Raw genomic sequence first — 26,583 nt, 5'->3', positions numbered from 1 at the left:
AAAGGGGGGGTTGTTCTGGGTGGGTGGGTTTTTTTAATCTGGGGAACCGGGGGGAGCCGGACGTGCAGAGGGCGGTGGGATCTCTAACACCCTTCGCCCTTTTCGGCAGCTGTCCCGGACCGGGTCGCGCTCCTGGCCCTGCGCAGATAAGAGAAGAAGCTCTTATCCCCCCCCCCCACACACACACACATACAATGCTCCCTCTAAGCAGTGGAGTCTTGTGAGCAAAAATCCTACTCTGTGAGCCGCTGGCATGAAAATCGTGAGCGAGCGATTTGGCCGCGGCGCCGATGAGTTTGCTCCGGAGGCATCCTTCCTGAGCGAAGACGAAAACGCGTGAGCCGGAGGCTAAAAAAACCGTGAGCTGGCTCACACTAACTCCGCTTAGAGGGAGCACGCCCCCCCCCTTTCTCGGAAGGTGTGGTCCCTTGGACCCCCAGGGACGGAGCGGCGGCCTCTTGGATCCCGCTTGAGAAGGACTGTCCTAGGAAGGGTCCCGAGTACCTTCACTGGGCCGGCTTCTATGACCCCGGAGCGCACCTTATCCGTGGGAAACCGTGCGCCCTAGGCGGGTCTGGGATGGCTTCGTTTCAGCTCCGGGGTTCTAGTGGGTGAAAGCGAGGAACGCGAAATCAGGGGAGACTAGGAGGAGGAGGAGGGCGGCGCGGGGCAGAGACGGTGGCCCGGTGGATAGAAGCTGGGACAGGCGTTTGCGAGGGCAGCGGGGTGCTTTTTTGCGCACACGGAGCTCTTAAGAATCCAGCCCGTTTCTTTGCGGGGAGGGAGACCGGGGAAATTCTTGGGACTCCTGCAGCAACAAAAGACTCGTCCCGGGGCGCCTTAGAGACTCACGGAGCCGGCTTCTTTTGTCTTGGCTGCAACGGAGAGGAACACAATTCCTCCCACCTGGGACTTGGGAACCCTACAGAAATCCTACTGTAAGGGATAGCTTTACAAAACTCTCTCTCTCTCTGTGTTGGGGTCTCTCTCCGCTTCTCTCTCTCTCCGCTTCTCTCTCTCTCTCACACACACTCACACACACTCACACACACACACACACACACACACACACACACACACACACACGGGGAGGGCAAGGGGGAGAGAGTTAATCTAGACCACAAAAAAAGACTCCATGGTGCAGTTGTGTAGTGGTTAAATGCATGGATTCTAATCTGGGAGAACCGGGTTTGATTCCCCACTCCTCCACTTGCACCTGCTGGATGACCTTGGGCAAGCCATAGTTCTGATGAGAGCTGTTCTTGAAAAAGAGCCGTTTCTCTCAGAGCTCTCTGAGCCCCACCTACCTCACAGGGTGTCTGTTGTGGGGAGGGGAAGAGAAAGGAGTCTGTAAGCTGCTCTGAGACACCTTTGGGTAGTGAAGGGTGGGGTATAAATCCTATCTCTTCTCTTCTTCTTCATCTATGCCTTTGAGCCTCTGGCCAGTTTGGTGTAGTGGTTAGGAGCCTGGACTCTAATCAGGGAGAACCGGGTTTGATTCCCTCACTCCTCCACAAACAGCTGCTGGTGTGACCTTGGGTCAGTCACAAGTTCTCTCAGAGCTTTTCTTTCAAGAGCAGTCCTGGAAGGAGTTCTCTCAGCCCCGCCTACCTCACAGGGTGCCTGTTGTGGGGAGGGGAAGGGAAAGGAGTTTGTAAGCCGCTCTGAGACTCCTTTGGGTAGTGAAGGGCAGGGTATAAACCCAATCTCTTCTTCCTCTTCTTCTCCTCCACTTGCACCTTGGGCAAGCCATAGTTCTGACAAGTGCTGTCCTTGAAAAAGAGCAGTTTCTGTCAGAGCTCTCTCAGCCCCACCTACCTCACAGGGTGTCTGTTGTGGGGAGGGGGAGGGAAAGGAGATTGTCAGCCACTGTGAGACTCCCTTGGGTAGTGAAGGGCGGGGTATAAATCCAATCTCCTCTTCTTCTTCTTCTACCTCACAGGGTGTCTGTTGTGGGGAGGGGAAGGTAAAGGCGTTTGTAAGCCGCTAGTGAAGGGCGGGGTATAAATCCAATCTCTTCTTCTTCCTCTACCATTCACTTCTATCCTCTCTGGCCCGAAAGCAACCATGCCCCCCACTCACCCCACAGCCCAGCTTCCTTGTATATGCAGGTTGGTCACTTCGTGGGACTCGTTCCTGCAGCTTCTTTGCCAGCAGGGCATGCCTGCACTTTAGAAGTTTGTCTCTGCTGTGCACTTCAGCGTGGGTGGGTATGCAGTGCATGCATGCGCCTGTTTCCAGACTTGCCTGGTCTTGTCAACCTCTTGGAAGCTAAGCAGAGTTGGGCCTAGTTAGCATTTAGATCTGTGACCACCAAGGAATACCAGGGGCATGACGCAAAGGCAGGCAATGGCAAACCACTTCCGAATATCGGCCCTGCCCGGGATGGCCCAGGCTGGCCCTGTTTCATTGGAAGCGAAGCGGGTTCTGCTCAGTCCATAGGTGATTCTCAGATCTTGCTGCATTTATAGTTACTCATGGTGTTAGTTTTCTTGGGAGTATTGGATGAGGTCTGCCGCTTTCCCCCCCAAATCTGTCCGGTAGTCACGGCTGCGCACCCACTCTGCAGTGGGTGCTCTCGCTCAAGTTTGCTTTGCGATGATCCGGACTTCTACCTGCTTGCCGCCGCTCACGGGGAGCCCAGATCAAGTCCCCTGCTTGGGCTCCTCTCCGGGGAGCCCAAAGGAGTTTGGGTAGCCCCAATCCCCTCTGGGAAACCTGGCGATCCGGCAGCAACATGGGGAGCTCGTCCCGGTGCGACCGTCCTCGCCGCGCTGAAAACCGGAAGTCTGGAGATTGGATTTATACCTGCCCTTCGCTGCCCAAAGGAGTCCCAGAGCAGCTTACTGTCTCCTTTCCCTTCCCCTCCCCACAACAGACACCCTCTGTGAGGAAACACCCTGGACTCCTCTGCCCAGGTGACTCATCCAAGCAAGCTCAACCACATGCCAAACTCTTTAAAAAATATATCACTTCCCGATTGCCAGTAGAGCAATTAAAATCCACACGCAGGCATATATCAAAGCTGGGTTTCAAAAAAAAACAACCCAACCTTTTATCACTCAAGTTGCCAGCGCCACGATATGATTCACAGCTGACCAAATGAAGAGGATGGGAAGTAAAGACCGGGCTGGACCTTCCAGGGATAAGAGTTTTGTGCGGCCTCCTCTGTGGGTCCCCTGCGAGACCCCAGGTCTCTGCTTGGCCAGAGTTGGCCGCTCAGGGCACATTCACCATGCCAGATCAGATGTCCAAAGCCCCACAGGTAATATGAGGTGCACATGGCTTCGCTTGTTTGTAACCTTTTAAGGCTGGTTTGCCCCCCTTCTCCACAGTTCAAACAATTTACACGGAATAAAAGCACAGTTTAAAATATCACCTGAATTGGAATGCCACACATCCAGCTTAACTGGGGAAAAAAGGCTATCCAAACATGACTTTGACCGGCTTGGTTGCTATTGGAAAGAAGACTAGGGTGGAGTAGGGAAGAAGAAGAAGAAGAGGAGGAGGAAGAGGAGACTGGATTTATACCCTGCCCTTCACTACCCAAAGGAGTCTCAGAGCAGCTTACAAACTCCTTTCCCTTCCCCTCCCCACAACAGACACCCTGTGGGGTAGGTGGGGCTGAGAGAGCTCTGACAGAAACGGCTCTTTTTTCAAGAACAGCTCTGACAGAACTACGGCTTGCCCAAGGTCATCCAGCCAGGTGCAAGTGGAGGAGTGGGGAATCAAACCCAGTCCTCCCAGATTAGAGTCTGCACACTTAACGATTACACCAAACTGGTCTGTACCTGCAGGGATCTGTTTATGTTCTTTAGTTGGAGGTGTGACCTTGGATCAGTCCCAAGTTCTCTCAGAGCTGTTCTCTCAAGAGCAGTCCTCGAAAGAGCTCTCTCAGCCTCACCTACCTCACATAGGGTGTCTGTTGTGGGGAGGGGAAGGGAAAGGAGATGCCACTCTGAGACTCCTTTGGGTAGTGAAGGGCGGGGTATAAATCCAATCTCCTCCTCCTCCAATCTCCTCTTCTTCTTCTCCTTCTCACCTGAATCTATCTTCTTTGGGGTTCCAGAGTTAAGTAGTTCTTACATGCATCTGAACAGGTAAAGTCAAGCCCGGTAGCATCTTAGAGACGGAGAAGATTTTCGAGGTAGAAGCTTTTGAGCATTAAAAGATCCGAGACAGGGAGCTTGAACTCTCAGGGGCTTTTACTTCAAAAATCTAATCTTGTCATCTTCTTTTTCTCGTGACCTTATGAAAGGTGGTGGTGGAAACTGCCGTCAAGTTATCACTCTTAGCGACCCCATAGGGATTTCAAGGCAAGGGACATTCAAGGGTGGTTTGCCCTGGCCTGCCTCTGCATAGCAACCCTGGACTTCCTTGGTGGTCTCCCGTCCAAGCACAACCGTGGGCTGACCCTGCCTTAGCCTTTGAGATCTGACGAGATGAAGCTAGGACTATGAAAGGCAATGAACGGGTCCGAGAAGTGACAGAACTTGGCATTAGCAACGCTCCCTCTAAGCTCTGGAGACTTCTGAGCAGGGGGCATTTCCTGCAGGAGCGCACAGTAGCGGAGCTCCTGCAGTAAAGAGCCCAGGGGGCGGGAACATGCAACAAGCCCCGCCCCCTGCTCCCAGCAGCCCTCAGTCAGAGCAAGAAGCAGCCAGGTAAGCTGCAGAGCCCTCCCACCTCCCTCCAAGACAGTCCAGTGGCACCTTTAAGACCAAGTTTTATTCAGGTACAAGATCTCCCTCCTCTGCGACGACAGATCTGCACGTCCACCCCCCCAATAGCTAGCAATCCAAAACAGTCCAGTGGAGCCTGAGCGGTGGGTGTTGTCTTCTGACACACTTCCGGTGAGGTCAGGAGGTGTGGCATATGCCAATGAGCCATGCTACTGAGCTCCTAGACCTCTTTTTCTAGGAAATGACCCCTGGTCCTATGCCAGATTGTATGTCAGCTGATGTCAGGGCCACAGAAGAGGAGATGGGGAGAGAGACAGTGTTGCCCAAAGAAGTTTAGGGTTTTAAATAAAAGGAGGAGGAGGAGGAAGAAGAAGAAAAAGAAGAGGAGGAGGAGGAGACTGGATTTATACCCCACCCTTCACTCAGAGATTCAGAGTGGCGTACAAACTCCTTTCCCTTCTCCTCCCCACAACAGACACCCTGTGAGGTAGGTGGGGCCGAGAGAGCTCTTTCGAGGACTGCTCCTGAGAGAACAGCTCCGAGAGAACTTGTGACTGACCCAAAGTCACCCCAGCCGGCTGCATGTAAAACGGTGGGGACTCAGACCCGGTTCTCCCAGATTGGAGTCCGCGCTCCTAACCACTATTCCAAACTGGCTGGAAGGAGTGACACCATTGGATAGGTTCCCCCCCCCTTCATGCTCCCCCCCCCATTTGGGGGATGAGGACCTTTCCTTTAAGTCTTCCCTGCTGGTGGCCACCTACCTCCCCAGGTGCCTGTTATGGGGAGAGGAAGGGAAGGCAATTTGAAAGCTGCCTTGAGACTCCTTCAGGTATAGGGAAGCGGGGTATAAAACCTACTCTTCTTCTTCCTGGACCTGGATGGGCCAATCTAGCCCAAACTTGTCAGATCTCAGAAGCGAAACAGGGTGGGCCCTGGTTCGTATTTGAATGGGAGACCACCAACGGAGCCCAGAGTCATGACGCAGAGACAGGCAAGGGCAAACCACCTCGGAACGTCTCTCGAGAGCCAGCCTGGTGTAGGGGTTGGGAGCGCGGACTCTAATCTGGGAGAACCGGGTTTGATTCCCCACTCCTCCACATGCAGCTGCTGGTGTGACCTTGGGCCAGTCACAAGTTCTCTCGGAGCTGCTCTCTCAAGAGCTGTCCTCGAAAGAGCTCTCTCAGCCCCACCTGCCACACAGGGTATCTGTTGTGGGGAGGGGAAAGGAAAGGAGATTGTGAGCTGCTCTGAGATGCTAAGTGTAAGGCAGGATAGAAATCCAACTCTTCTTCAGATTGGTGTAGTGGTTAAGAGGGCAGATTCTAATCTGGGAGAACCGGGCTTGATTCCTCACTCCTCCACATGGAGCTACTGGTGTGACCTTGGGTCAGTCACAGTTCTCTCAAAGCTGTTCTCTCAAGGGCAGTCCTCGGGTAACAGCGTTCCGTGCGCCTCGGTGTTTAGTCATGCCAGCCACATGACCACGGAAACATCTTCGGACAGCACTGGCTCTTCAGCTTGGAAACGGAGATGAGCACCGCAACCCTAGAGTCGGATTCGACTGGCTTTCGAGCAAGGGAACCTTTACCTATGTCACAGTGTGTCTCTGGTGGGGAGGGGAAGGGAAAGGAGATTGTAAGGTGCTCTGAGTCTCCTTTGGGTAGTGAAGGGCGGGGTATAAATCCAATATCTTAGCCTGGGAAAGAGAAGGCTTAGAGGGGACATGATTGCAGTCTTCAAGTATTTGAAGGGCTGTCATGTAAAAGATGGAGCAGATCTATTCTCTCTTGCTACGGATTGCAAGACTAGATCTAATGGGTGAAAATTACAAGGGAGTCGATACCGGCTAAATATCAGGAGAAACTTCCTAACTGTAAGAGTGGTTGAGCAGTGGAACAGTCTGCCTCAGGAGGTGGTGGAGGCTCCTTCACTGGACGTTTTCAAGTGGAGGCTGGATGACCATCTTTCGGGTATGTTGTAGGTCTGTAGGGCTATCTTTCAGCTATGCTCCTGCAGAGTGCAAGGGGTTGGACTAGATGACCTGCAAGGTCCCCTCCAACTCTAACATTCTATGATTCTTTTGGGTACTGAAGGGTGGGGTATAAATTCAATCTCCTCCTCCTCCTTGCCTTGAAAACTCTATGCGGTTGCTATAAGTCACTTGCAACTTGATGGCCAAAAAAAAGGGGGGAGGGGATTTATGTGCCAGTGTAGTCCAGTTTGGTGTCGTGGTTAAGTGTGCAGACTCTAATCTGGGAGAACTGGGTTTGATTCCCCACTCCTCCACTTGCACCTGGCTGGATGACCTTGGGCAAGCCATAACTCTGGCACAGCTGTTCTTGAAAAAGAGCCATTTCTGTCAAGAGTTCTCTCAGCCCCACCTACCTCACAGGGTGTCTGTTGTGGGGAAGGAAAGGGGAAGGAGTTTGTAAGCCGCTCTGAGACTCCTTTGGGTAGTGAAGGGCGTGGGGTATAAATCCAACCTCTTCTTCTTCTTCTTCTACCTCACAGGGTGTCTGTTGTGGGGAGGGGAAGGGAAAGGGGTTTGTAAGCCGCTCTGAGACACCTTTGGGCAATGAAGGGCGGGGTATAAATCCAATCTCTTCTTCTTCTATGAAGAAGCTTGATGGGGAAACTGGAAGTAACCTGTGTGTGGGACAAGCACTCCGTAGACTCTCCTGGCAGAAGGTTTGCCATTATCAGAATCTCAGTGGCTCTATCCCACTGGGAAGCATGGGGCAACGGTTAGAGTATCGCACTAGTAGACACAGGTTGGAACCAACGCTCCCTCTAAGCTGTGGAGTCTTGTGAGCCAAAATTCTACTTTGTGAGCTCCTGGCAGTGAAGTGGTGAGCAAGCGATTTGGCTGCTGCATAGCTTAGTTTGCTCTGGAGCCTTCCTTCCCGAGCGAAAACAATAATGAGTGAGCCGGAGGCAAAAAACCTGTGCGCTAGCTCACACTAACTCAGCTTAGAGGGAACACTGGTTGGAACCAATGCTCCCTCTAAGCTGTGGAGTCTGAGCCAAAATTCTACTTTGTGAGCTCCTGGCAGTAAAGTGGTGAGCGAGCGATTTGGCCGCTGTGTAGCTTAGTTTGCTCGGTTTGCTCTGGAGCTCTGAAGCCCTCCTTCGCGAGCGAAGACAAAAACGAGTGAGCCGGAGGCTAAAAAAAACCCCGTGTGCTAGCTCACACTAACTCAGCTTAGAGGGAACACTGGTTGGAACCCCTGCCCATGCCATGGAAGCTCACTGGCCACGTGACCTTGGGCCAGTGACATACTCTTGGTCTAGCCTACCTTACAGGGTAGTTGTGAGGATGAAATGGAGGAGTGGAGAATGCCCGTGCGGGACAGAAAGGCGGGGCATCATCAATTTGTTGTTGTTCAGTCGCACAGTCGAGTCCGACTCTTCGCGACCCCATGGGGCCAGCTCCCGCCAGGCCCTCCTGTCTTCCGCCATCCTCTGAAGTTGGCTCAATTTCATGTTCGTTGCATCGATGACACTGTCTAACCATCTCATCCTTTGCCGTCCCCGTCTTCTTTGACCTTCAGTCTTTCCCAGCATCAGGGTCTTCTCCAGTGAGGGCTCCCTTCTCATTGGGTGGCCAAAGTATTTGAGCTTCAGTTTCATTATCTGGCCTTCCAGGGAACAGCCAGGGCTGATTTCTTTTAGGATGGACTGATTTGATCTCCTTGCAGTCCAAGGGACTCTCAAGAGTCTTCTCCAGCACCATAGTTCAGAAGAATCTATTCTTCGGTGCTCGGCCTTCCTTACGGTCCAACTCTCTCAGCCATACATGACTACTGGGAATACCATTGCTTCGACCATGTGGACTTTTGTTGGCAGGGTGATGTCTCTACTTTTTATCATGCTGTTTAGGTTCGCCATCGCTTTCCTCCCAAGGAGCAGGCGCCTTTTAATTTCATGGCTGCTGTCACCGTCTGCGGTGATCTGGGATCCCAGGAACGTGAAGTCTGGTCACTACTTCCACGACGTCCCCTTCTATTTGCCAAGGAGTGATGGGGCCGGATGCCATGATCTTAGTTTTTTTGACGTTGAGCTTCAAGCCCACTTCTGCGCTCTCCACATACTGTACATATCTAAAGCCCCCCCCCCCTTCTCCAGGGAAAGGACCGGGCAGGCTTGCCAGGGAATCGTTGACAGGATAAGGAAACTCGGGAGTCGATTCATCCCTGGTAGAGACGAGGCAGAACAAAGGACCACATCGACTGGCAACAGCTCTTTCTCTTGTCTCGGGGCGGGACGGGGGTGCGGGGGGGGGGGGGGGGGGGGGGGGGGCAGGACGATAGATGGGAAAGGGAAACGGCGTGACCATATGGATTGCTTCCCCCAGGGGAGAGAGCCGGGGAGGATGGGAATCTCTCCCCTCCCCCCCCACACACGTGCAAAAGGCAGGGCCATTCTCCATCGGCACACACACACAAACACACACCCTCAGTCACAACCATCCATGCATGTAGCCACCTCACTCTAATCATGAGGCAGAGCCTCATCCTGCCTCCAGAGCATGTGGGGTTTCCCTCTCTGTCTCCGCCTCTCCAATGCCTGGAAAGTCTTCCCCTGTTCTTTTCGAGAGAGCAGAGAAAGCGATGGATGTTGGAAAGATTTGTGCTCGTTGCCCTGAATAGGAAGCCTCGAGGGAGGGGCCGTGGCTCAGTGGTAGGGCCTCTGCTTGCCATGCAGAAGGTCCCGGGTTCAATCCCCGGCATCTCCAGTTAAAGGGTGACCAGGCAGTAAGGGATGTGAAAACCCAGTTTGAGAGCCAGTTTGGTGTCATCGTTAAGTGCGCGGACTCTAATCTGGGAGAACCGGGTTTGATTCCCCACTCCTCCACTTGCACCTGGCTGGATGACCTTGGGCAAGCCGTAGTTCTGATAAGAGCTGTTCTTGAAAAAGGGCCGATTCTGTCAGAGCTCTCTCAGCCCCGCTTGCCTCACAGGGTGTCTGTCATGGGGAGGGAAGGGAAAGGAGTTTGTGAGCCGCTCTGAGACTTCTTTGGGTAGTTAAGGGCGGGATATAAATCCAATCTCCTCTTATTCTTCTAATCTGGGAGAACCGGGTTTGATTCCCCACTCCTTAACTTGCACCTGGCTGGATGACCTTGGGCAAGCTGTAGTTCTGAAAAGAGCTGTCCTTGAAAAAGAGCCGTTTCTGTCAGAGCTCTCTCAGCCCCACCTACCTCACAGGGTGTCTGTTGTGGGGAGGGAAGGGAAAGGAGATTGTAAGCCGCTCTGAGACACCTTTGGGTAGTGAAGGGCAGGGTATAAATCCAATCTCTTCTCTTCTTGTTCTCTCTCAGCCCCACCTACCTCACAGGGTGTCTGTTGTGGGGAGGGGAAGGGAAAGGAGGTTGTAGGCCGCTCTGAGACTCTCAGTGAAGGGCGGGGTATAAATCCAATCTCTTCATCTTCTTCTTGCTACCGTCATGATCACAGCGCTTTCCAACGGGGCCGGGCGCCTCAACATGCATCGAACACCCAAGCCGATTCCAATGCTTGCGGATCAACCGCAAGAACATCAGGAGAAACCGAGCTGGCGGAAAAACCCGATGACTGGGGAAGGGGAATTGTGATGAATCCCCAAATCAGCAGCTTGAGCACGTTCCAGGAAATCCAATCAACGTCAAGGAGGCATGACCAGGTATACCCAGGGGGCCCGCCAGGACGAATCCCTGGCCGCTATACATCTTTCCCCCTCCTCCTGTTTCCCCTTTTCAATTCACAAATAGTTGTCCGGGGCTTGGAGAGTCTTCTTCCTGTGCTAGAAAAGCTGATCGAAGCAAAAAACCAGCTAGTTTTTATGCTCTTTGTCAAAGGGAACACGGTTGCCCTTGAGAAAGGAAAGCCATCGAGAAATACTCCGTCGCTCTTAGTAAGTGCTGCGACCAGAAGCAACCAGGAGCGGACTGGAATGTTAAAACAGCCCAAGAAGAAGAAGAAGAAGAAGGAGAAGAAGGAGGAGGAGGAGGAGATTGGATTTATACCCCGCCCTTCACTCAGAGTCTCAGAGCGGCTCACAATCTCCTTTCCCTCCCCCTCCACACAACAGACACCCTGCGCGGTAGGTGGGGCTGAGAGAGCTCTGACACAAACGGCTCTTTTTCAAGGACAGCTCTTATCAGAACTAAGGCTTGCCCAAGGTCATCCAGCAGCTGTGAGTAGAGGAGCGGCGGAATCAAACCCGGTTCTCCCCGATTAGAATCCGCACACTTAACCACTACATCAAACTGGCTCTCAGGATGACGGTTGTCCTTGCATTGCTTCAGGGGCTGCATAGCTCGGATCTGACGGTCTGATTCAGTAGAAGGCAGCTTTGTGTGTTTATGGGGGCCAGTTGGTAGCTGCCCTTGGCCACTAATCACCCCCTTCCCCAGGGTTTCTCACCTTGCCTTTCCCAGGAAGGGTTACAGATAGCAGGACTAGGGATGACCTGCAGGCAAAATCTTAGACATCTGCTGTCTATTAGAGATGGCTCAGCAGCTCCCTAGTCCTCCGCTTTCAGTAAACATATGAATCCAAGTGCCAGGAGGCAATGTTAGGGAAAGGCTTCTTCCTCTTCTCCCAGTGGTTGGACCTCCAGAGGAACTGGTTGGCCACTGTGTGAGGCAGGATGCTGGACTAGATGGACCCCTGGTCTGATCCAGCAGGGCTCTTCTGATGTTCTTACAAAGGCCTCGGCCTCTATGCCCTGTTATTGGCCCTCCAGAGGAACTGGTTGGCCACTGTGTGAGGCAGGATGCTGGACTAGATGGACCCCTGGTCTGATCCAGCAGGGCTCTTCTGATGTTCTTACAAAGGCCTCGGCCTCTATGCCCTGTTATTGGCCCTCCAGAGGAACTGGTTGGCCACTGTGTGAGGCAGGATGCTGGACTAGATGGACCCCTGGTCTGATCCAGCAGGGCTCTTCTGATGTTCTTACAAAGGCCTCGGCCTCTATGCCCTGTTATTGGCCCTCCAGAGGAACTGGTTGGCCACTTCGTGAGACAGGAGGCTGGACCAGATGGACCCTCACTGGTCTGATCCAGCAGGGCTCTTCTGATGTTCTTACAAAGGCCTCGGCCTCTATGCCCTGTTGTTGGCCCTCCAGAGGAACTGGCTGGCCACTGTGTGAGGCAGGATGCTGGACTAGATGGGCCCCTGGTCTGATCCAGCAGGGCTCTTCTGATGTTCTTACAAAGGCCTCGGCCTCTATGCCCTGTTGTTGGCCCTCCAGAGGAACTGGCTGGCCACTGTGTGAGGCAGGATGCTGGACTAGATGGGCCCCTGGTCTGATCCAGCAGGGCTCTTCTGATGTTCTAATGAAGGCCTCGGCCTCTATGTCCTGTTATTGGACCTCCAGAGGAACTGGCTGAGGCCACTGTGTGAGGCAGGAGGCTGGACCAGATGGACCCTCACTGGTCTGATCCCGCAGGGCTCTTCTGATGTTCTCATGTTCTGACGATCCTTCAAGCACCTCCAAGCATGGCCAGAGTGTGTTCCTACTAGCTGCAGCCCAATGCCACACCTGGCGTGAGGTGCCCTGCCGGACCCTCTTTCCCCCTCCTCCCCATGTAGCACTCTTCTGCCCGCTGCAGCAGATAAAAAGGGATTTGGGATCCTGTCGTCATTCCAGGATAGGCAGGGGGAAGGAGAACACAAAATGAAATCCTGAAAGATTTCCTCTCAGTGTTCGCTCTTCCTCCTCTTGGATGAAGTCGCTTACAAGCCCTTGGTACAACGGGGGAATGGAAGGAAAGAGCGGGGGTAGGGGAGGGTTCGCTTTGGTTCCCCTCCTGGCGATAACCTTGCTGCGTGCTCCAGAGGAAGCGCGGAAATCTGCTGAGCGCTGCATTTTCCCGAGCCCAGCGAGTGTGTGTGACTGTACTCGGTAAACAAGGAGAGACGGAGGAAGGGGGGAAGAAGAGGAGGAGGGAATTTGTGCAACGCAGATATGGAATAGAGGGTTGTGCGGGCGGGGGGGGGGATGGGGGATGTCAGTTATGCCCTGGCGCTTTGCATCCATGATAGAAATTCAAGGAGGAGTGATGATGATGATGATGATAATAATAATAATAATAAATAGAATCATAGAATGTTAGAGTTGAAAGGGACCTTGCAGGTCATCTAGTCCAACCCCCTGCGCTCTGCAGGAGCACAGCCGAAAGACAGCCCTACAACATCCCTGAAAGATGGTCATCCAGCCTCCTGCTATAAAACGTCCAACGAAGGAGCATCCACCACCTCCCGAGGCAGTCTGTCCCACTGCTCGACCACTCTCACAGTTAGGAAGTCTCTCCTGATATTTAGCCGGTATCGACTCCCTTGCAATTTCCACCCATTAGATCTAGTCTTGCAATCCGGAGCAAGAGAGAATAGATCTGCTCCATCTTCTACATGAAATTAAATCAGGTGCGTCCACCGAGCTCCGAAGGTCGACTGTGCGAGGACTGTGCGAGGCAGAGGATGAAAGAGTCGATCACAGAGCCAGTTTGGTGTAGTGGTCAAGTGCGCTGACTCTAATCTGGGAGAACCGGGTTTGATTCCCCACTCCTCCACTTGCAGCTGCCGGATGACCTTGGGCAAGCCATAGTTCTGTCAGAGCTGTTCTTAAAAGAGCAGTTCTTGGAAGAGCTCTCTCAGCCCACCTGCCTCACCGGGTGTCTGTTGTGGGGAGGGGAAGGGAAAGGAGGTTGTAAATCGCTCTGAGACTGCGAGTGAAAGGCGGGATATAAATCTAATCTCCTCCTCCTCCAGTAAAATTGCTTAAACTGATTATCAAGAATGTCACAATAGAGTTGCAGCTATGTTGCACTGGAATCCTTGCAGGAAGTGTGGCTTACCATCAGCCAGAAATAGGAGCACAAACCAGACAAGGTCATGGAGAATGATGAGACAAAGATTTCTTGGGGCTTCCGATTGCAAACAGATAAACACCTGGAGCAGAACTCCCCTGATATCACAATTGTAAAGGGAAAATGAGAAATAGGGTTTGGGTCATTGACATGAAAATCCCAGGAGACAGCAGAGTAAAAAAGAAAGAACAGGGGAAGACCACAAAATACCAAGACCTGCGAATAGAGTTGGAGTGCCTCTGGGAGAAGAAGGTGACCATCGTGCCAGTTGTCTTTGGAGCTCTTGGACCAGTTCCTAGAAATCTCAAGAAACACCTGGACATTCTGGGCACTCAGCAAATAGCACCAGCTCAGCTCCAGCAGACAGTGCTGCTTGAAACAGCAAGGATCCTGCAAAGATATCTCTGCGGTTCCCAAGAACTTGGCTAGATCTCAAATTGCAGAACACCATCTACCAGTCAAATATATGACCGTGGCAATTCAAAACAACAACAACAATATTTTTTCCATCCAAAGCAGAGGATTGTGCAATGCTCCCTCTAAGCTGTGGAGTCCTGTGAGCAAAAATTCTACTTTGCGAGCGACTGGCATTAAAGCTGTGAGCGAGCGATTTGGCTGCTGCATAAATCAGTTTGCTCTGGAGCCCTCCTTCCCGAGCAAAGACAAAAATGTGTGAGCGGGAGGCTAAAAAACTGTGAGCTAGCTCACACTAACTTAGCTTAGAGAGAACACTGAGCATGATAAAACAATGTAAAGGGAAAGGCATCCTCCAGCTCTTTTGGGGTCCTCCCAACAATATCAATATGTTGCTGTAGATTTTCCAGGTTGTGTGGCCGTGGTCTTGGCATTGTAGAACCTGACCTTTTTCCCCATAGCTGTGACTGGCATCCTCAGAGGTATAAACACAGAAAGAAAGGTGAGAAGAAAAATGGTAGGCAGGTCATTTATATCTACTCCAGAAGGTGGGGTAGGGCTGAGTCATTATCTACCCCACCTTCCTGAGTAGATATAAATTACCTGCCTACCATTTTTCTTCTCACCTTGACACAGCGAGTCCTCTATCTTTCTGTGTTATACCTCTGAAGATGCCGGTCACAGCTACTGGTGAAATGTCAGGTTGTACAATGCCAAGACCACGGCCACACAACCCGGAAAATCTACAGCAACTAATGAACTCCGGCCGTGAAAGCCTTTGACAAAATATCAATATGGTCACAGAACGTAAGAGAGTGTGTGTGTGGGGGGGGGAGTGCTGGGGAAAGGCATCTGTTATTCAGCAGAGCTCTCTGGGTGCTGAGCATTCAAAACACAGCCTCTTTCCAGGTGGTCAGATTTCAAGGTCTTCTTTCTCCTGCCAAGAGTTCCTCTCTCAGGATCTGATGAAGGGAGCTTTGACGTTTGAATGCTCAAACCCCGGAAATCATGTTGGTCTCTGTGGCAAAACAGGGACCCGCCCTCAGCTCTGGGAGACTGAGGTGCCGTCCTGTGGCTCGCAAGCCCCTGTTTTGGCCTTCCCACCCCTTCCTGGTGGGGCTATTTCTCTCCGTTAAATGCTGCCACCACTCACTGAATTGACACCGCCTTCCTAGAGGGACAGTGAAACCCCTCTGACAGATTTCCCCACCTTGGGAAACAGGTACCTCGATCCTTGGGCGCCCCCTGGAGAGTTGGCAACGCCTCCGATTCGGGCCCGTTTGTGTTCCCTGGCCTCCCTTTAGGACGACGTGGTTAAGGCACACCAGGCTTTTTAAGCTCAAAAAGGAAGATTTATTTAACTAGATACAGGTTAGGCATGAAAATAAACACAGGCACTTCAACATAACCTGGGCACAGAAATAAAACAGGATCGAAATGCAATCCCTCTGCCCCTACGCACACCCCTCTCTCTACCTCTGTAGTGGGTTGTGGCCTCAGGCCAGGATTCGCTTTCCCCCTCCTCATTGTTGGAGGGGAAACCGCAGCCCTTCCCTGGATTGGTTACCAGCACCGTGACCTTCCTGGGCTCTCCACCATGGTTTATAGTGGCCTGGACTGACCACGGAGTCTGAGGTGACAGGAGCCCCCCACCTGTCCACTCCCTTGAAGCTCTTGTCCACCCTAAGCCAAAGGCTGAAGACCAGGCTGAAGACTAGGCAGAGACTGACTCTCCCCTCAGGAGCCAAAGCCTTTATCTCCCTGGCTCCGCCCCTGGGGTGTGTCCATCTTTTCCCGCTTTTTCCCCTCAAGGCTGCTGGGAACTGTAGGCAGGGAGGTGCCCCCGTTTTCCCTAGGGGGGAAACCCCCCCCCCCGGTAAGGACTACCAGGCTGGCATCCATTTTAAGGCCTGGCAGCCATTTTGTCACAATCTCCAAGTAGGGTTGCCAGCCTCCAGGCGGCGGCTGGAGATCCCCTGTGATTACAGCTGAGCTCCAGGAAACAGAGATTCGCTCCCCTGGAGAAAACGGCTGCTCGGGAAGGTGGACTCTGTGGCATCGGACCCCGTCGGAGCCCCTCCCCTCCCCAAACCCCGCCCTCCTTAGGCTCCACCCCTGCCCAGGTCTCCAGGTGGCCACCTGATCTCTAAGGCGCGGCTGGATTCGAATCTAGGTCTTCTACTGCAGACCCGTCATGGATCCCCTCTGAAACGAGGAAGCTCTGTTGGTTTCTAAGGTACTATTGGGTTTGAATCTAGCTCTTTTACCGCAGACCGCATGGCTACCCTCTGAAAATGCCTCTCGGACGAAGAGGACAGGAGTTTTGCTCACTGCATTTCAAGAAGGGAACGGAACAACCGGGAGAATGCAGGAAAGGGCAAGCGGTGGACCTAGGGGCCAGAGCCAACGCTCCCTCTGAGCTGTGGAGTCGTGTTCCCTCTAAGCTGAGTTAGTGTGAGCTAGCTCATGGTTTTTTAGCCTCCGGCTGACACATTTTTTGTCTTTGCTCAGGAAGGACGGCTCCAGAGCACACTCATTGATGCAGTAGCCAAATCTCTTGCTCACAACTTTCACGACAGTAGCTCACAAAGGAGAATTTTTGCTCACAAGACTCCACGGCTTAGAGGGAACATTACGTTGTGAGCAAACATTCGACCTTGCGAGCTACTGGCACTGACGTTGTGAGCGAGCGATTTGGCCGCTGCATGAATCAGTTGGCTCCGGAGCCCTCCTTCCTGAGCGGAGCCAAAAGTGTGTGAGTTGGAGGCTAGACAACTGTGAGCTGGCTCACACTAACTCAGCTTAGAGGGAACACTGGCTGGAGCACATCCATTTTAGGCACAGCTAAAGCCGCTGGAGCTTTGTGAGAGCCGGCTTGGTGCAGTGGTTAAGAGTGGCGGACGCTAGTCTGGAGAACCGGGTTTGATTCCCCGCTCCTCCTCTACATGAAGCCTGCTGGGTGCCCTTGGGTCAGTCACAAGTTCTCCCAGAACTCTCTCAGCCTCACCTGCCTTGCAAGGGGCCTGTTGTGTTGGTCAGAGAGGAAGGTGATTGTGAGACTCCTTGAAGAAGAGAAAAGCAGGATATAAAAATCAACTCCTCCTCCTTACAACATAGGCCAAGTTCTCAGAATTCAAGGATTCACTGGAGCCTGATGGATGAACTAATGCAGGTTCCTCCGATATTCTTTACACGTAAGCCAGCTGATAAGAAGCCGCATTTCGCCAAAGGCTTCTTCACAACGACGGGACTCTAAACTTTTCTGCTCAGAAATGCTTCAGTTTGGTGTCGTGGTTAAGTGCGCGGACTCTAATCTGGGAGAACCGGGTTTGATTCCCCACGCCTCCGCTTGCAGCTGCTGGATGACCTTGGGCAAGCCGTAGTTCTGACAAGAGCTGTTCTTGAAAAAGAGCCGTTTGTGTCAGAGTTCTCTCAGCCCCACCCACCTCTCAGGGTGTCTGTTGTGGGGAGGGAAAGGGAAAGGAGTTTGTAAGCCGCTCTGAGACTCCAAGTGAAGGGCGGGGTATAAATCCAATCTCTTCTTCTTCTTCTTCAGAAGCATTTTTGCACTTTGACTTGAGATTGGCAGCAACTTTATGCGTTCCCCCCCCCCTTTGGAGTTTCACTATAATTGTATTACGTTGGACTGTGCACTCTTTATTACATTTTGATACAATTGGTTAAGATTTGTGGTTGTTTCTTGTTGAGGTTGTTTATTGCTGAGCACAAATTATTTCCTTTGTTTTGCATATTTCTTCTGTACTGCTCTTTGGCATTCTTTGGTGTAGTGGCTGGGAGTGCGGACTCTAATCTGGGAGAGCCGGGTTTGTTTCCCCAAACCCCAACGTGCAGCTGCTGGTGCCAGTCACAAGTTCTCTCAGAGCTGTTCTCTCAAGGGCAGTCCTCGAAAGAGCTCTCTCAGCCTCACCTGCCTCCCAGGCTGTCTGTGGTAGGGAGGGGAAGGGAAAGGAGTTTGTAAGCCACTCTGAGACTCCTTCGGGTAGTGAAGGGCAGGGTGACTGATCTGCAGATGGCAGAGATTAGCTCCCCTGGAGAAAATGGCTGCTTTGGAAGGTGAGCTCTACATTCATGGAGGATAAGTCTATCAATGACTACTAGCCATGATGACTGAGGGGAACCTCCACATCCAGTGACACTAATCCTCTGAATCCCAGAACTAGGCGGCAATATCAGGGGAAGCCTCAGCCTCTCTGCCCTGTTGTTGCCCCTCCAGAGGACCTGGCTGCCCACTGTGTGAGACAGGAGGCTGGACTAGATGGACCCTCACTGGTCTGATCCAGCAGGGCTCTTCTGATGTTCTTATGAAGGTCTCAGCCTCTCTGCCCTGTTGTTGCCCCTCCAGAGGACCTGGCTGCCCACTGTGTGAGACAGGAGGCTGGACTAGATGGACCCTCACTGGTCTGATCCAGCAGGGCTCTTCTTATGTTCTTACTAGCCTAATACCCATGCATTGCTACGGTATTTAAACTCCATAAATCCAGTTAGAGTACTGATGACGTGAAGTTTTAAAGTATCCTGGCCCTGTTCCTACACCTGACAGACACCCGCCTGTCTGGTGTAAGAGGGGGACTATGTTTAAAGGCATCGGGGAGGCTGGGCCAGCAGCAGTGATAAGGCAATCCTGCTGAGCAAGCCTCCCTGATGGATTTAAGACCTCTGTGCCCCTTCCAACCCTTGACAGGTGGTTGTCTGTCAGGCATAGGAGGGATAGTGTCTGAAGGCATCAGGGAGGCTGGGCCAGCAGAACTGCTAAGGTGATGGTGCTTGGGCAGCCTTCCCAATGACTTTCAATGCTCTTCCCCTTCTCCTGAACCTGACAGACAATTGCCTGTCAGGTGGAGGAGGGGTGGGTGGGAGTGTGTCTAAAGCCATTGGGGAGGCAGGCCCAGCAGTGTTGCTAAGGTGTTTCTGCTCGAGTGGCCTCCCTGATGGATTAGAGTATCTTGGCCCTGCTCCTACACCTTACAGACACCCGTCTGTCTGGTGTTTGGGGGGGGGAGTGTGTTTAAAGGCATCGGGAAGGATGGGCCAGAAGCAGTGCTAAGGCAATCCTGCTGAGCAAGCCTCCCCGATGACTGTAAGCATCCCACCCCCTCTCCTACACCTGACAGGCAGCTGCCTGTGCAGTGTAGGAGGGTGAGGGGGGCGGGGTATTGCAAGCAATTGTGGAGGCTGGGCCAGCAGGATCGCTAAGGCATTACTGCTGGGGCAGGCTCCCTGATGGCTTTAAGCACCCTGCACCTGCTGCTGCACCTGACAGACAGCCACCTGTCAGGTGTAGGAGGTGGGGGGAGCATGTTTGAAGCCACTGGGGAGGCTGAGCCAGCAGCATTGCTGCACCTCACAGGTGGTTGGCCATTCCTGATCTCAACTGTCATTAGCTCTCTGCAGTCTCCTGTAACTGGCTTTTTTTTGGGGGGGGTTGCCTCAGAACACTGAGCTCTGCAGCTGACCAATCAGAGAGTGGGGCGTGCAAGGAGACAGCTTCCTGGCAGCCCCTTAGGGGTCAAATTTTAAAAAATCCCTTCATAGTGAGCATCTATGTCATGGTAGGAGCGTTCTCCCCGAATTTCATGTTCCTAGGTCCAGGGGGTTGGCCTGGGTGTTGATTTTACGGTGAGGGGATCTTCTTTTATATAGATAGATGAAGATCTCAGCCTCTCTGCCCTGTTGTTGTCCCTCCAGAGGAACTCATTGACCACTGTGTGAGGCAGGATGCTGGATGAGAGGGACCACTGGTCTGGTCCAGCAGGGCTCTTCTGATGTTCTTATGAAGGCCCCGGCCTCTATGCCATGTTGTTGGCCCTCCAGAGGAACTGGTTGGCCAGTGTGTGAGACAGGAGGCTGGACTAGAGGGACCACTGGTCTGATCCAGCAGGGCTCTTCTGATGTTCTTATGAAGGCCTCGGCATCTATGCCCTGTTGCTGGTCCTCCAGAGGAACTGGCTGGCCACCGTGTGAGACAGGATGCTGGACTAGAGGGACCACTGGTCTGATCCAGCAGGACTCTTCTGATGTTCTTATGAAGGCCTCGGCCTCTCTGCCCTGTTGGTGGTCCTCCAGAGGTAATGGTTGGCCACCGTGTGAGGCAGGATGCTGGACTAGAGGGACCACTGGTCTGATCCAGCAGGGCTCTTGTGATGTTCTTATGAAGGCCTTGGCATCTATGCCCTGTTGCTGGTCCTCCAGAGGAACTGGCTGGCCACCGTGTGAGACAGGAGGCTGGACTAGAGGGGCTACTGGTCTGATCCAGCAGGACTCTTCTGATGTTCTTATGAAGGTCTCGGCCTCTCTGCCCTGTTGCTGGTCCTCCAGGGGAACTGGTTGGCCACTGTGTGAGACAGGATGCCGGACTAGATGGACCCCTGGTCTGATCCAGCAGGGCTCTTCTGGTGTTCTTATGAAGGCCTCGGCCTCTCTGCCCTGTTGTTGGCCCTCCAGGGGAACTGGGTGGCCACTCTGTGAAACAGGAGGCTGGACTAGATGGACCCTTTCTGGTCTGATCCAATAAGGGTCTTCTTATATTCTTTCATTGCCCCCCAGCGTGGTTATGACCCATTCCCGTCACACCAGCTCCTGGGCTATTTGGCAGCTGTCAATATTGAATGACTCAGAGAGGCAGATGTGTGCAGGTAATGAGATGACCCCTGTCACCCCTTCGCCTTTCCTTGCTCCAGTGGGGAGGAAATTGGACAAGACGGGAGGAAAAGGCTTGGGGGGGGGGAATCACCTCCTTTCCGCTTCGGCTCCTCTTATTTCCCCAGGGAAGGAAGGACAGGAACATCTGTGGCCTTGTGCTGTGTGGTACGGAGGGATGCTCCTTTGTTTGCGGCGCAAGCTCCAGCCCACATCCACCTTCGCCGGTAGCCGAGGCTTCCTCGGAACGGACAGCCTAGCCTGGAGAGAGGGGTTTTTCCCCCCTTTTATTTAAAAGGGTGCGTTGCAAAAATTCAGGAGACCCAGAGCAATATTTGCACATGGAGAAGATGCAGATTTCATTCCACCAGCAGTGGTATGCTCTTGCCCGCCATGGGAAAATGTAAGGGTAGAAAGGAAAAGGTAAAGGTTTCCCTCGCTCGAAAGCCAGTCGAATCCGACTCTAGGGGTGCGGCGCTCATCTCCGTTTCCAAGCCGAAGAGCCAGCGCTGTCCGAAGATGTTTCCGTGGTCATGTGACCGACATGACTAAACACCAAGGCGCACGGAACGCTGTTCCCTTCCCACTGAAGCGGTACCTATTCATCAACTTGCAATTTCTTCCTTTCGAACAGCTAGGTTGGCAGGAGCTGGGGCCAGAGACGGGAGCTCACTCCGTCACGCGGCACTCAGGTCTCGAACTGCCAAACTAGAGGCCTTCTGGTCTGCAGCTCGGCGTCTTAACCACTGAGCCACTGTGGCCTCTACCAATATCGGTACTTTCCTATTATTGGTAAATGCAGATTGCATTCTGGAACCATTGGTGGGTTCCTGCCTGATCTTACTGGAAATCCGCCCTTGACAATCTAAGGTTTGTTAAAGCAGTGTTTCCCAACTTGTGGGTCGGGACCCAAAAGTGGGTCGCAAAGCCTCTGAAAGCGGGTCACGGGCCACCCCTCCCTAGTGGCCACCCCCGCCATTTCCCGGGCTCTCTTTTGCATTTTGGAAACCAAGATCTGACTCCGGGAAACGGCTGCGAGTTCCCCTTCCTGATTTGTTTTATGGCTCTATGCCTTTTTCTGGCACATCGCCCAGAGCCCTGCACAAGCAGGGAGAGGCTGATTATCAAATCAAATAACAAGAACAATTATATTTGGTGTATTTGGCCAGTTTGGTGTGGTGGTTAAGTGTGCGGACTCTAATCAGGGAGAACCGGGTTTGATTCCCCACTCCTCCACTTGCACCTGTTGGATGACCTTGGGCAAGCCATAGTTCTCTCAGAGCTGTTCTTGAAAAAAGAGCAGTTTCTGTCAGAGCTCTCTCAGCTCTGCCTACCTCACAGGGTGTCTGTTGTGGGGAGGGGAAGGGAAAGGAGATTGTAAGCCGCCCTGAGACACCTTTGAGTAGTGAAGGGTGGGGTATAAATCCAAACTCCTCCTCCTCCTCCTCCAATAATAATAATAATAATAATAATAATAATAATAATAATAATAATAATAATAATAATAATAATAATAATAATCTGCTGTAGAATTTCCGGGTTGTCTGGCCGTCATCTTGGCATTGTAGGACCTGACGTTTCGCCAGCAGCTGTGACTGGCATCCTCAGAGGCATAACGCAGAAAGATGGAGGACTCTCCATGTCAAGGTGACTCTAGGGGGTGGCACTCATCTCCGTTTCCAAGCCGAAGAGCCAGTGCTGTCCGAAGACTTCTCCGTGGTCATGCGGCCGGCATAGCTAAGCGCCGAGGCGCACGGAACGCTGTTATCTTCCCACCGAAGCGGTACAGAGAGTCCTCTGTCTTTCTGTGTTATACCTCTGAGGATGCCACTCACAGCTGCTGGAGAAACGTCAGGTCCTACAATGCACACACAACCCGGAAAATCCGCAACAGCTAATGAACACCGGCCGTGAAAGCTTTCGACATCATCATCACATAGCAGGCGACAGATGAACATTGCTGGGGAGGAAATTCCAAGGTTTTGGAGCCACGACTGAGAAGGCCACCACCTGTTTGGCTTCAGATGGTATGGGGGGCAACCAAACCCTAGCAGCAGGGGGCGTGGGGTGGGGAAGGATTGCCAACTCCAGGCTCGGAAATGCCTGGAAATTTGGAGGTGGAGCCTGGGGAGGACAGGGACCTCAGTGGGGTACAATGCCACAGAGTCAGTCCTCCAAAGTGTCCCTTTTCTCCAGGGGAACTGATCTCTGTAGTCTGGGGAATGAGCTGTAGAAAAGAGCCAGAGTCCAGGAGCACCTTAAAGACTAACCAAATTCATGGCAGGGGAGGAGCTTTTGTGAGTCACGGCCAGTGTCCCCTCTAAGCTGAGCGAGTGTGAGCCGGCTCACCGTTTTTTTAGCCTCTAGCTCACACATCTTTGGAAAGGAGGGCTCCAGAAGAAACTAATCTAGGCAGCAGCCCAATTGCTCACTCACAACTTTTAACGCCGGCGGCTCACAAAGTAGAATTTTTGCTCACAGGACTCCACAGCTTCGAGGGAGCACTGCTCATGACTCACTCCTTCAGATAGTGAGCAGAGAAAGGGACTGAAGTGAGCCGTGACTCAGGGAAGCTCCTCCCCTGCTACAAATTTGGCTAGTCCTTCAGGTGTGCCCGGACTCTTGCTCTTTTCTACTGCTGCAGACAGACGAACACAGCGACCCAACTTGATCTATGGACGTCAGCTGTAATTCCAGGATACCACCAGGTCCCACCTGGAGGCTGGCATCCCTAAGCAGGGCCTCCGGAGATGACCGGAGGGCACGGATAGGTTCACACGGGAGGAGCAGGCCCAGAGCGACAATGGGGCATTTGGGGCCCTGCCCACCTAATCAAAAGCCCCGCCCCACAAAGCCTAGCCAGAAACCTTGTTTTTGACCATGACTTAGGTCAGTGGTGGCGAACCTATGGCCCGGGACCCAGAGGTGGCACTCAGAGCCCTCTTTGTGGGCACGCGTGCCATCGTCCCAGCCAGACCCAGACCATCATTAAAGTGTCGAATTCTCTGCCAAATAATTTTAAGGAAATGAAAGCATTTGGGATTGCTTTCCTTCCTTTGTTTGGATCATCTTAAGTTAATGTATGAGTTTTTTTTTTTTCTAAAGTAAGGACCTCAGTATTCAGGTTAAATTGCCGTGTTGGCACTTTGCGATAAATAAGTGGGTTTTGGGTCGCAGTTTGGGCACTCGGTCTCGAAAAGGTTCTCCATCATTGACTTAGGTGGTACTGGGCTAGCAGAAAGGGGGGTTGTTGCAGATACATTGACGGTGCCCTTCTAAGCTTTCTTGCCCTGTGGAAAGGAACTCAAAAGGCACTTACATGCCTTCTGAAGGCAATTCAATGCCCTCCGAGCTGTTTTTTCTCCTTAGGAACTGACGCACTTGCTACCCCTGTCCCTTGAAAGGAAGGGCTAGAAACAGGCTCGGAGCTTCCCCCTTTAAAGACAGGCTGTCACGGCTCAGGCGGGGTGTCACCTGACACTGCCACCACTCTGGATTTAGGTTCCCTTGAGAAGGCCCAGAGCACCCTCCTAAGACCTTCAGACCTCCCTTTAGGCCGAATAATAGGCGCGAGGACCAGGCAGAGTGAAACAAGGAAAAGGTTTATTTTATAGGAGGTCAAACAACAAGGTGCAGAATAATAACAGTCGGTGGGTGGGAAAAAAAAGAAATCAAACGCCCTAACGCGTCTAAATATACACTGTCCCTAGCTCACTATCTCAAGTGACATTAGACTACTCACCCTTCCCCCAGGATGAGGGTTTCCCCCCTGCAGCAGCCTTCCTTCGGGCCCTGCCCTCTGGAAGAAAGAACAGCTCTTCCTGCTGTTCCAGAACTTTTATTCCCAGCCCTCCTCTTTTCCTATTGGTCCATTTTGGCTCCAAAACCTCCCAGGGGCTTCTGGGAATTGTAGGCCCAGCCTCACCTACTGCTAGCCAGGCTCCCTAGGCCTAGTAGGCCTCTGGTAGCACAGCCCGGATCATGACACTGGCATTCAGATTAATCTAATCAACTGTAATTTAACGGCCCCCTTAAAAAAATCAAAAGCTGCCCCTGAACAAAAAAAAAAATCCTGCCTGTCTCCGGGAAGCAGACATCAGTTCCCCTGGAGAAAATGGCTGCTTTAGAGGGTGGACTCTATGGCATTGTACCCTGCTGAGGCCACTCCCCTCTCCAGGCCCCGCCCTCCCTTTCCAGGCTCCACCCCCAAAATCTCCAGGTATTTCCCAACCCAGAGCTGGCGACCCTAGAATGCTGAACACAGAGACTGCTGGAATTACTAGAAGTCTGAGGGTGTGAAATCCCTGAAGCCGAAAGGGGAGGTGACGCAGTGTTCCCTCTAAGCTGAGTTAGTGTGAGCTAGCTCACGGTTTTGTAGCCTCCGGCTCACATTTTTGTCTTCGCTCAGGAAGGATGGCTCCAGCACAAACTGATTTATGCCCTGTCCTTTGAAAAGAAGGAGGAGGAGGAGGAGGAGATTGGACGTATACCCCGCCCTTTCACTACCCAAAAGAGTCTCAGAGCGGCTTACAATCTCCTTTCCCTTCCCCTCCCCACAACAGACACCCTGTGAGGTAGGTGGGGCTGAGAGAGCTCTGAAAAAAACTGCTCTTTTTCAAGGACAGCTCTTGTCAGAACTATGGCTTGCCCAAGGTCATCCAGCAGCTGCAAGTGGAGGAGTGGGGAATCAAACCCGGTTCTCCCAGATAGGAATCCGCGCACTTAACTACTACACCAAACTGGCTAGAAGGAAGGCCTAGAAACGGGATTGGAGCCTCCCCCTTTAAAGACAGGCATTCGGATTTATTTAATTAACTGTGATTTAACTGCCCCCTTAAAAATCTAAATGCTCCCCGAAAAAAAGATATCCTCGCTTCAGGCGTGGGGAGGAGGCTTTGAGAACCAGAGAGTTTGCGATCTGTGTACGTCCACCCCACCTCTGTGAACTGAATAATTTGCAATCTCTGTCTGTCCATCCCCCCTAGGATACCTCCAAGCCTGCCTTACGTCTCCCGGCTACAAGAATGAAAAGAAGCGCGGCCTCCACCTGCCCTCTCCGGACCCCGTGTACACCCCCCTCCCCGAGGACTACAGCGACCCCGAGAGCCCCCAGTCCAGCCTTTCGGCCCACTACTTCAACGGCGAGGCCGCGGTCACGGAGAGCTACTCGATGGATGCCTTCTTCATCACGGACGGGCGGTCGCGGCGGCGGGGCGGGGACCGACGGCGCGGCCGCCGCCACCGCCACGCCTGCAGCGAGTGCGGCAAGACCTACGCCACCTCCTCCAACCTGAGCCGGCACAAGCAGACGCACCGCAGCCTGGACAGCAAGATGGCCCGCAAGTGCCCGACCTGCAGCAAGGCCTACGTCTCCATGCCGGCCCTGGCCATGCACGTCCTGACCCACAACCTCAAGCACAAGTGCGACGTGTGCGGCAAGGCCTTCAGCCGCCCCTGGCTCCTGCAGGGACACATGCGCTCCCACACGGGCGAGAAGCCCTTCGGCTGCTCCCACTGCGGGAAGGCCTTCGCCGACCGCTCCAACCTGCGCGCCCACATGCAGACCCACTCGGCCTTCAAGCACTACAAGTGCAAGCAGTGCGACAAGACCTTCGCCCTCAAGTCGTACCTCAACAAGCACTACGAGTCGGCCTGCTTCAAGGGGGCCGAGGAGCAGCACGCCTGCGCCGGGGACAATTGAGGCCGGCTCTTCCGCCTCGGGGGAAGGAAGGGTGAAGGAGACGCTGAGCCATGGCCTTTGGGGGGAACGTTGGAGGGGGAGTCTTTGGAAGCGTGGCTTCGGCGTAGGGTTGCCGGCCTTCAGGTGGAGCCTGGAGATACGGTTGCCCATCAGTGTTCCCTCTAAGCTGAGCGAGTGTGAGCCGGCTCACAGGTTTTTTTAGCCCATTTCTGTCTTAGCCAGGGCTCACCCATTTCTGTCTTAGCCAGGGCTATTTTTGGGCAGGAACGCGCAGG

The 26,583-nt window shown here is 53.0% G+C and overlaps 1 protein-coding gene and 1 non-coding gene across 2 annotated transcripts in view; both read left to right on the top strand.

Annotated features, from left to right (window-relative positions):
- SCRT2 (scratch family zinc finger 2) overlaps window positions 1–26,308 on the top strand; it is a 26,556-nt gene extending 248 nt beyond the window's left edge. The window contains exon 2 of the mRNA XM_015410525.1: window positions 25,593–26,308. Coding sequence (XP_015266011.1) covers window positions 25,593–26,308 — 716 coding nt within the window. The remainder of the gene's footprint in view (window positions 1–25,592) is intronic.
- TRNAG-GCC lies at window positions 9,349–9,420 on the top strand. Its single transcript has one exon. It is a non-coding gene; the product is annotated as a tRNA-Gly (tRNA).
- Window positions 26,309–26,583: the final 275 nt, after the last annotated feature.

The sequence above is a fragment of the Gekko japonicus genome, unplaced genomic scaffold (genome assembly GCF_001447785.1).
Source record: "Gekko japonicus isolate JY-2015 unplaced genomic scaffold, Gekko_japonicus_V1.1 scaffold2621, whole genome shotgun sequence".
Taxonomy (NCBI): domain Eukaryota; kingdom Metazoa; phylum Chordata; class Lepidosauria; order Squamata; family Gekkonidae; genus Gekko; species Gekko japonicus.
This window is presented reverse-complemented; position numbering and strand designations above follow the sequence as displayed.